The 11,059-nt window shown below is 30.5% G+C and overlaps 1 protein-coding gene across 1 annotated transcript in view; it reads right to left on the bottom strand.

Moving 5' to 3' along the window:
- Nucleotides 1-1,311: 1,311 nt before the first annotated feature.
- LOC108569984 (organic cation transporter protein-like) overlaps nt 1,312-11,059 on the bottom strand; it is an 11,600-nt gene continuing 1,852 nt past the window's right edge. Inside the window, exons 2-5 of the mRNA XM_017931820.1 lie at nt 3,874-4,090; nt 3,652-3,786; nt 2,469-2,638; nt 1,312-2,406 (exon numbers count right to left, since the gene is read on the bottom strand). Of these exons, the coding sequence (XP_017787309.1) occupies nt 1,433-2,406; nt 2,469-2,638; nt 3,652-3,786; nt 3,874-4,090 (1,496 nt within the window). The 3' untranslated portion in view covers nt 1,312-1,432. The remainder of the gene's footprint in view (nt 2,407-2,468; nt 2,639-3,651; nt 3,787-3,873; nt 4,091-11,059) is intronic.

Here is an 11,059-nt window from a genome sequence, read left to right as displayed (position 1 = left end):
AAGGTCAAGAGAACAACGACTGTACTTTATCAATTCTACGTAAAGAAACATGTTTCGTTTGTTACTTTTCCTTTACTTGCAATCAATATTTTTCAAATAAAAAATTAAATTTTAATTATTATGTTATTTTCAATTCGAAAATTATGCCAATTTTTATTTATTATTTTCTCTCTCACTAATTGCAAAGTATTGTCATAAATACTCAAAGTAATAAAAACAACAGCAATTATACGTGATTTACTTTATTATTGAATAATTCATCATCAAAGTAGGTCATAGTTTTTTTTTTGTTAAGTAATGATTTTTCATTTGTTTTTGCTAATTATACTTCAAATCGTGACATATTTCATTATTGCAATTCGTTTTTATATGAAATTTTCAGATTTGAAAAACAAATTTTTTTCTATAATATTATTATAATAAATAATGCTCAAACAATTTTAATTATGGAAATAGATTAATTGATTGATTATAATATTCATATTAAATTATGTAAATTTTTAATTAATAATTTTATTATTGTATTATAGGCCACCAAAGTTACATGTAAGAATTAATCAAGTTAATTAATTTAACTTAAAAAAAATCATACAAAAAACTATTAACCATAGTCTTTCTGACTTAAAGTTAATGAATAATTTTTATTTTATTAACTATAGATTGGAATTAGCACGTTTCGCGTTGCCCTATGATTTGTAATAAATCAACAATCAAATAATCCAATTTATTGTTTTTTCTTTAGTGCCTTTTAATTCCATTTGGTTGGTGTTACCTAACACCTACATTATGTATTACTTAAAAATTTGTTTATTATATATAGTTTACATAGAGATATTAAACTTTTTAGAATTTTACTAAACTTGACTGATAATTGGAAAGATTGATTTACCGAACATTTTCAAACATTGATTTTGAATGAAATCAGTTGGTAGCGCTTCTTCAACCGTCAGCGTGGGTTTCGATCTTTTGTCTTTTGACGTCCATTGCGGTTGCGTGCGTTCCTTTCTTTTGAATATTCAAAATAGTTCAGTAAAGTACATGAATCAAGTGAATTGATCTATTTTTGTGTGCAATCATGAGAGATGTTAATCCCAATACAACCGTGAGTAATTCCATTTGTTAAACAACAATTTGTACATTTCGGATTGAATTTATTATTGCATTTGTTTTATAGAAAAAAAATTTGACGAATGTTGCCAAACTTCTCTTATTAGACGTGGGAAGTGTATTATAAATTTCAATTGTTTTCTCTCAAATTTTAAATGGATGATTGTGATCGGCGTTTCCGGTCTGGCGAGTAAAACGATGATCGCAGAGTGAAAATAATTTAATAATTACATAAATGTTTGTAGATTTCGCTGCAGAAGTAGCGTTAATAATTACAGTGTGGGGATTGAGTATCTAATCTAGTATCACAGATGCTTTTTGCTGGTTATTTACTCGTCTCCGTTTCCGTCTCCTTCTGGACTGGCACTTTCTTCTCCCTTGTTAATGACTCCGCTTCCTCGATGGTGTCCGGAAGTTTGCAGTTCAAGGTTTCCGGTAACCAGAAGCTGACGACGGCGGAGAGAATGGGCAATATGCCGAAGATGACGGGTGATACCCAGGCGGCGGTGTACAGGTTCAGGGTGCTTATGTAAGGGGCGATGATAGAACCAATCCTGGCGCACATCGAGGACGTTCCCACGCCAACATTCCTGACTACCGTCGGGAAGAGCTCGCCGGAGTAGATGTAGACCGTTGGGAAAACGATTGATAATCCGAGCATCCCAACCACGGCCATGTAAGGTGTAGCGAAATGATTCACAGGGAAGGCGGGTATCAGGAGCATGGGAATACCGCCGAGCAAATTCGAGAGTATCAACGTTTTCTTTCTGCCCAGCTTCTCCAGAGCCACGATTGAGATCAGAGTGCCGGGCACCTGGATTGCCGCCGAGATGGCGATGTTCACGAACATATCGCCGACTTGCAGCAACCCGATGTACTGGCTCACCCCGAAGAAGCAAAGACCGGTGACGGCCCAGTTGAAGCAGATTGCTAACGTCTTGATCCTCATGTTTGACGTCCTGAACAGATCGACGATGTTACCACCGGCCTTCGGTTCATTTCTCTTCTTCTCCGCGTAAGATTTGACGTCTTCCTCGATTCCTGCCGTCGGGAGTTTGTTATGATAGGCGGCCTTCTCCAGGATCTTGATAGCTTTCTCCGTCTTGCCGACTGCTAGCAACCAGCGCGGCGATTCAGGCAGGATCCAGTAGTAGGAGATCAGGACGACGGAGGGAATCGATATGGCCAATTGGAAGTAGCGCCAGTCGCGAATCCAGTAGCCGAAGACGGCGAGCAGAAGATGACCCAAATTGAATGGGATCTGGTAAAGAGTCGCAACGGTTGTCCTCCACTTCGTTCCTGAAATTTATACTCAAGTTTACTTCTTTGTTACAGTGCTATTGCGAACATCCGAGCCTCACCAACTAATTCCATGACCAGCACGAAACTCGTTATCATTGTGCCACCAGTTGCTACTGCTACCACGAAACGCAGCACGCAGTAGAACCAGAACCATGGTACGAAAGCAGATGCAGTTCCTGTTACAACCTGGATTATCACGGCTATTACCATGGGCATCCTACGACCAGCTCTGAAACGAAACACATAATATTCGTTCAGTTAAGTTATCTTCAAATATTCTTCTATAACATTTAAATTAACATTTTTTTTTTAATAATAATTAATCATCATTATCATCATTATGAAACTGAAAAGGTTTCCTTTCACACAATCCATTTGCCGATGCTCTGTTATATACCAATTGAAGTCCTTCGTTCAGTCAAATTGTAAGCAATCTGCATTAACGAGATGTGTACGGTGTGTGTCATTGACATGTACGCAATTTATGCGTTTCGAATTGTATCCAGTTTACGAATTCAATGCGAGGAGCAGAGAAACATCATTAAAGGGCGGTCCAATCTTAAACGACTCTCATTGCCCAGCTTCCTGTTTCCAAGCAACGAAACAAGGTCAACTCCATTCACATGCTCTTGCGATAATCTTTGTAACTTAGCAACTTGTTCCATGGTAACAAGAAATAAAATTAATTATAAGCAGTAAAAACGTAAAAAGAAAAATTAGCAATTATCTGAACACTTTGTATGCACAACTTGAACTTTTCTAAACATTTGTATGCAACTGCATAAGTTGAACTTTCCTTATAGAAATCCCATCTAGACGCTTTTATGCAATAACAAAAGATGAACTTTTCGTTTATAATTGTCATCCGAACGCTTTTATACAATTGAACAAACTGCATTCGGTAAACTTTTAGTCTAAAAGTGTTGAATGAATGTTTCAATGCAACTGCAAAAGGTGAATTATTCTTATAAAAATACTCTCTAAACTCTTCTATGCAAATGCATAAACTTTCTTCCTAAAAAAAACGTGTAAACTCCGCATAAGTTCAATCTGAACGCTTCGTTTATTTGCTTAATAAAGTGTTAAAGAACAGAAATTGCGTTTTCATATGTAAACATTATTATATCAAATTTTTCAGTTCATCAGTTTTTCTAATTAGTCAATAAAAACCACAGTTAAAGCAATTAAGTTTTACTATGAAAAATCAATCAAATTTATTATCTTCTTCTAGAAATATCTTACCTATCTGACCAAAATCCGAAGAGGACATTGCCGACCAAGATTCCCAGCATCGTCATCGTCTGCGCTATATTGGTTAAGTAAGCATCTTCGCAGACTAAATCCCATTGCGTAATTATGGTTTCGGTGAAGATCCTCCTGCAAACATATCATGCTATTATAACTATTGAAAACTCTCAAATTTTTATAACATTATGTTGAAGGTGTCTTAGATAATAGTTTTACCTATCGAAAACATGACTGGGACAATCGGAGGAGCATTTGTCGATTGTTTCATTGGAACAGTCGAAGTTCGTGGTGGGCGCTACGATGACGATGTTCAGCTGATGCCAGGCCACCGGGAATTTGACGAGGAAGATGACAATGCAGACCCAGAAGTGCCATTTTCCGAACACTCCCATCGACCTCTGGATGATGTCCCCTTCATCTTTCGTCACAGCCACTGCAAAGAAAACAAACAACAATTGAGAAACAGGACAAGAAGGTATAGGTGTATAATTTCGGGAGAAACTTCATAAGACATACTGACACGGTTCGAATGTACATGCATTTTATGTACACGCAGACTTTCACAAACGATCAAACCGGACACTTGACGGAATTACTTTACATCTTTTGCTGTTCGATGATGATCTGATTTTCCAAATTTAATACTATGTCTTTCTCTTCAACATCTATATTTAGCTTGTAAATAATTTACAACAACTTTCTTGCAATTCATCCACAAACTTTCTTTACATCTTGAAAAATTTTAATAATTTATAATACTAAATTACGACCCAAATTCAAAACATTTATATTCTTCAACATCATTCCACATACATTTTATAATACAACTAAGATTAATTGTTATAAAAGAACAGACAAAACTGTAAATGTAACTTAGTGGAAATAACCTGCAATGAATATTTGCATATGCAATATTCCATTTAATTGCAACATTGGTCATGCATGCATGGATAAAGCCATTAAACGCGGTCTCAAATGTCAAGGTTATTTGATCTTCGGAAAAGTAATATACGAAAAAGTTATAAATCATTGAACTATTTCGATGTATCGGTACGAGGATATCCATTAATGACACTTTATCGCGTACATTTTATTGTTGCGGAATTAAAATCTAATTAACATCAGGGTTCACAGTGTATCTCGTTCGATCGGGATCACGTCTAGACCGCAGAGTGCATGTGCGTTCGTTTACTCCACTCTATTAATTGAAATAATTTCCATATTTAACTGATATGAATCACAAAGAAATATATTCAATTGAATCTCTTGTTACACTTAAAAAGAATCATTAAGTTTAATTAATAGGATAAAAAATACAAAAATTTAATTGTTGTTGCCAATGGTAACGACTATTTAAAATTAATTTTCTTGAGAAGTTGATCTAATTCGATACGGCAAAGTAGAACGAGAACGCTTTCCAAGATGTTTATTTAATGAAACGCACTGCAATTAACATCATCATCGTCATCCTCATTCTAATTATCCTTATCCATCGCATAATTACAAACTTCCACAATCACCTTCAACCTAAATACGTTGACATTTAATACGTCACTTTGGTGAATCAATCTTTTGACAGCTGTCAATGTCATTATGCAGTTACGTAATTCCAATGAACTCTTCGATGAGTAAATATTTACTTAATGCATGTACGCATATCTTTCTACGCATAAACAATCGCGATTCTCGAGTTATTGAACCTTAAACAGGAAATCCTTGATGCATCGAGAAGGAGAAGGAGAGAATCCTTCGCTTTCTACACGTAAAACATAAAGCAATAATTATTAGAGAACACAAAAGGTATCTCAGTTTCACTTTCGATCTTATTGAAAGTGCAAATAACAGATAAAAAGTTTAAATTTAACTGTTGTTATTTTTGAGACAAAAACTGAATTTTTCAATTAATTTTGTTGTGTGCACACAATTCTTTTCATACAGCAAATTAGTATTGTGTGTGCAGTAATATGCACGTATGCAACGATAAAAAGCATCATCAAATTGGTTATATGATTTAACGAGCGTTTTACTGTTGCGCAAGAGTTTACATAGAAATTGCATTTATTTTTGTCACGGTATGTGGGATTTTTACAATTCAATTATACTAAATTCGCCTTACGAAATACACGATGTAGAATAGATTCATCCTAATTCAAACAAGTTAACTAGAACATTTTTATTTGACAAAAATATTTTTCACAGTAAATCCGTGTAACGTGTTTATTACATATGTGAGCATAAGGGTTAATAAAAAAAAATAGGTAGTTACTATACCGAATTCACAGATTATCGTTCATCCTAATTCAAACAAATTAACTAGTATAATTTTTATTTGACAAAAACATTTTTCTCCGAAACTTAATTGTTTACTTATTTAGAAAGCAATAAAGTTTTATAAGCATAAGTATTAATAAAAAAAAAGGTAGTTTTTAAGTAGTTTTATTTATGATAAGATTACTTGACGTTTGCACAAAAGATCTCATTAAGATTATCAGGAAGCAAATATTACACTAACTGACAGAAGTTAACCTATATCACTTTTATTTTTTTAAATTAACCTAAATTAATTGGACAAAGTAAATTGACAGATTTGATTAATTAAACAAATTCATTTGTCAATTGAAGTGTCATAACATTTTGGTTTCTAATTATAATCGGATATTACAAATAATAAACAAATGTTATTCTTAATAATATTTACGCAGTAGTGATTTTATTTTTTTGGTAGATAAGCAAATATTTACAAGTTTATTCAACAACGTAATGGAAACAAACATTTGTAATTAATTAGTTTAGACGTTGACCGATATGAAAATCTGGATCGTGTGCGCTTTTCAAGATGATTATTATTGACACGCGATAATGTATTTATCTTAATGATTCTCATCCGTCGCAGGATTCTATATTATTCAAGATCCTAATTGTTTTTGAAAAATTGTTACTTTTGACATTGACGTGGATTGCTTTACGTTTATGGTTAAGTCAGCCTTGTCCTTGTCTCATCTCATCTTCATCACTGCTTTCGTTTGATGTAAGTCAGAATAAGCATAATCTTGAGATTTGATGGTTTCATTCAATAAATATTTGTTTGATAATGCTCATGTGAATATTTATAGGTTTATTTGTAGATTTGCTTGGGGAATCATCTTTGGCCGACGTCGATTGTTTCTTGCGCAGCTTCTTGAGCTTTCGTTTGTCGACAAGGGTTTTCATTGTTTTGAGAAACGACGATCTTTGTTTCCTTTACCCTAAACCAACCGCTCAATAAGGTTACGAAACTAAACTAATTTACCCTACCTAGGAGTCAATCAATATCTCTGGGGGAGTTTATCAAGTTCGGGGTGGCAATTATCACAAAACCAGCTGATTGTCATCAGATCGAACTGTCATCTGTTAATGACAGTTATTTGTAGCATAATTGGTTATAACCTTACAAAAGTTAGATTTATATACATACTTTACATCCCTAAGTCGTTAAGTTCCTAAGTTTAACATATCCTGATACTTCCTTACTAACTGATGCCCAATTCCAGATTTGTAACCTTCTTTTTTATATCTTCCTTAACTATCCAATCAGAAAAGGTTTATACAAGGTTTAACGTTAATTTACTACATCAAATCATCATTACATCATTGTTTGATTTCGAGTGCTCTTGACTAGAAATATAAAAGCGTAGTATAAAAAAAATAATCATTGATTTGGATCGTTCAATGAAAACACGCAATCAACTAATTCAATGACAGATGTCAACATTTTAGTTTTGTTTTTATTTTTACCTCATCATTTTCTCATCGGATTTATACAGTTAATAAATACAAAAACGATAAACTTAATCAATTGATTAAATTACTTTTTATTTGTTTCAATTAACTTACAGTTAAGATTCATTAACTGAACAAGTATTTAAAACTGTAAACTGTATATTTGACATCTGTCAATGTCAAAACTTGGAAATTTTGTTTCCATGGTTTCAAATCAAAGAGTTGACAACCTCGACATACATTAAGAGAAACAAAAATCGTGATCGATTTGCAATTATCATATCCATTTTTTCATTGTTTCGATAACACTTTGTTTCATGTTCAAAACAGTCAAAGTAATTGTAGCTGTAATTGCAATAGTGTTGATTACGGAACAAAAACAATATCTAAAAAAAGAACAAGTGAACAATTAAATGGCCATAATAATCGCGACGATTACAATGAACAATTTTTAATTATTATTGTATGTTCTTGTTCCGAGATTTAACAGTAAAACAAAACAAGAAAAAAAGTATGTAATGGTATAGTTTTAGTAATAAACGTAAGTCTGCAACGTCTTATGTAACACGTGTTTTTTTTGGTATGTAGAAACGAAAAATATTCGTCAAGGCTGAAAAGGAATATAGAAAAAAAAACAAATATATTACATATTTTGATGGAAACAAATGACGAATGCGCGTCGCATGCTTAATTTTGTTTTATTTTTTCTTTCTATTGTTTTGTTATTACTATTTGTGCGATTGTTTCGAAATTGAACTAATAACAATAACAACATACCAGACCGATCGAGTTTTTGACTAATCGTTAAAAAATAATGATTCAATCCAGTTCTTTCGTTCATTAAAATGTTTTGCTTAATTAGACTAAATATTCAAATATTAAAACTTTATGACTGATTTTCATCAATTATTATACAAATTATTGAAATCTTTTGACTAAATTAAACTAAATCTTAAAATAATTAATGATAAAATTAAACTTATTTGTATGGAAAGAAATCAAGTGAATCCTAAAAATAATCTTATCCGGTTACCGAAACTGTAATCATCATTTGATATCAACAGATCTATATTAATCTGCGGACTTATTTTAGAAATATTTCATACACTTGACAGTATATTTTTTTTTGTAATTACAAATTATTTGATTACAAAGCAATAAATATTGCTAAAATTTACTCAAGGTTATAGACTACTGTAGCAATTAAAAAAATTGGATCATTGTTTAATGATTTTTTTTTTCTCAAGCTCATAAAAAAAATAATATTGAAAAATAATACAATGCGAATTAATAAGTTTACCTTGATAACATTAAGTGTTTGATTACGTTAAATAGATAATCTTGTGGATTTGGTGAACTGATAATAAAGATTTTGTTGTGTTTGATTGAATTCAATTTGTTAAAATTAATAAAAAAAAAAAACAAAGAAAATAACGAATTTACAAGAAAACTATAAGAGTTGAAGTTAATTTAATTAACATATTTTATTTCTACAAATTTCAACTTTTAATTGAATAACATATATTTGTTATGTTTTATGTAGTTTAATAGGATTCGTTTGTAAACTAAAGACACTTTTTTTGTAGATTTAAGAAATTTTAAGCTAAAATTATTTCTAATTTAGAACCTAAATTACAAGAAAACCATAAGAGTTCAAATTAATTTAAAAAAATTATTTGGATTCCTGAAGTTTCTAATTTCATTTGAATACTTTACTTTTATTGTGTCTTTAATAGTCTAGTAGAAATTGATTGTTAACTGAAGACACTTTTTTTTGTTGTTTGAAATTGCTTCAATTATAAGTCTGAATTCATTGAAAAATAGGCAGAAAATACTTGAATTCCACACATGACTTATTTAATATACTATACATACTACAAATCTTTAGTAAACTATTAAAAAAATATGTTATAAACTGAATGATTTAATATTATATGGAAATTTCCTGAAGCTAAAGTTGTAACAACTTTGATGCTAAATTACAAGAAAATGGTAAAAGTTGACATTAATTTAGTAAACGTATTTTGTTACTAGAAGTTTCCAATTTCATTTGCATACTTTACTTTTATTATGTCTTTAATAGTCTAGTAGAAATTGATTGTTAACTGAAGACACTTTTTTTTGTTGTTGTTTGAAATTGCTCAAATTATAAGTCTGAATTCATTGAAAAATAGGCAGAAAATACTTGAATTCCACACATGACTTATTTAATATACTATATATACTACAAATCTTTAGTAAACTATTAAAAAATACGTTATAAACTAAAGGTTTTAATATTATATGGAAATTTCCTGAAGCTAAATTTGTAACAACTTTGATACTAAATTACAAGGAAATGGTAAGAGTTGAAATTAATTTAGTAAACGTATTTTATTATTAGATGTTTCCAATTTCATTTGCATACTTTACTTTTATTGTGTCTCCAATAGTCTAATAAAAATTGAGTGTTAACTGAAGACACTTTTTTTATGTTGTTGTTTGAAATTGCTCCAATTATAATTCTGAATTCATTGAAAAATAGGCAGAAAATACTTGAATTTCACACATGATTTATTTATTTCACTATACATACTACAAATCTTTAGTAAACTATTAAAAAATACGTTATAAACTAAAGGTTTTAATATTATATGGAAATGTCTTTAAGCTAAAGTTGTAACAACTTTGATACTAAATTACAAGGAAATGGTAAGAGTTGAAATTAATTTAGTAAATGTATTTTATTACTAGATGTTTCTATTTTCATTTGCATACTTTATTTTTACTGTGTCTTCAATAGTCTAGTAGAAATTGATTTTTAACTGAAGACACTTTTTTTATTGTTGTTTTGAAATTGCTCCAATTATAAGTTGGAATTCATTGCAAAATAGGCATAAAATACTTGAATTTCACACATGACTTATTTATTTCACTATACATACTACAAATCTTTAGCAAACTATTAAAAAATACGTTATAAACTGAAGGTTTTAATATTACATGGAAATTTCTTTAAGCTAAATCTATAACAACTTTGATACTAAATTACAAAATAATGGTAAGAGTTGACATTAATTTAGTAAACGTATTTTGTTACTAGAAGTTTCCAATTTCATTTGAATACTTTACTTTTACTATGTCTTCAATAGTCTAGTAGAAATTGATTGTTAACTGAAGACACTTTTTCTTTTGTTGTTGTTTGAAATTGCTCCAATTATAAGTCTGAATTAATTTCAGAAAATACTTGAATTTCACACATAACTTATTTATCACACTATACATACTACAAATCTTTAATAAACTATTTAAAAAATACGTTACAAACTGAAGGTTTTAATATTATATTGAAATGTCCTGAGCTAAATTTGTAACAAATTTGATATTAAATTACAAGAAAATGGTAACAGTTGAAATTCATTTAGTAAACGTATTTTATTACTAGAAGTTTCTATTTTCAGTTGCATACTTTACTTTTATTATGTCTTCAATAGTCTAGTAGAAATTGATTGTTAACTGAATACACTTTTTTTTGTTGTTGTTTGAAATTGCTCCAATTATAAGTCTGAATTCATTTCAGAAAATACTTGAATTTCACACATGACTTATTTATTACACTGTACATACTACAAATCTTTAGTAAACTATTTAAAAAATACGTTAT

The sequence above is a fragment of the Nicrophorus vespilloides genome, unplaced genomic scaffold (assembly GCF_001412225.1).
Source record: "Nicrophorus vespilloides isolate i.1.1-1 unplaced genomic scaffold, Nicve_v1.0, whole genome shotgun sequence".
Taxonomy (NCBI): Eukaryota; Metazoa; Arthropoda; class Insecta; order Coleoptera; family Silphidae; genus Nicrophorus; species Nicrophorus vespilloides.
Note: the sequence above shows the minus strand (reverse complement) of the source record. Positions and strands in the feature narration are given on the sequence as shown.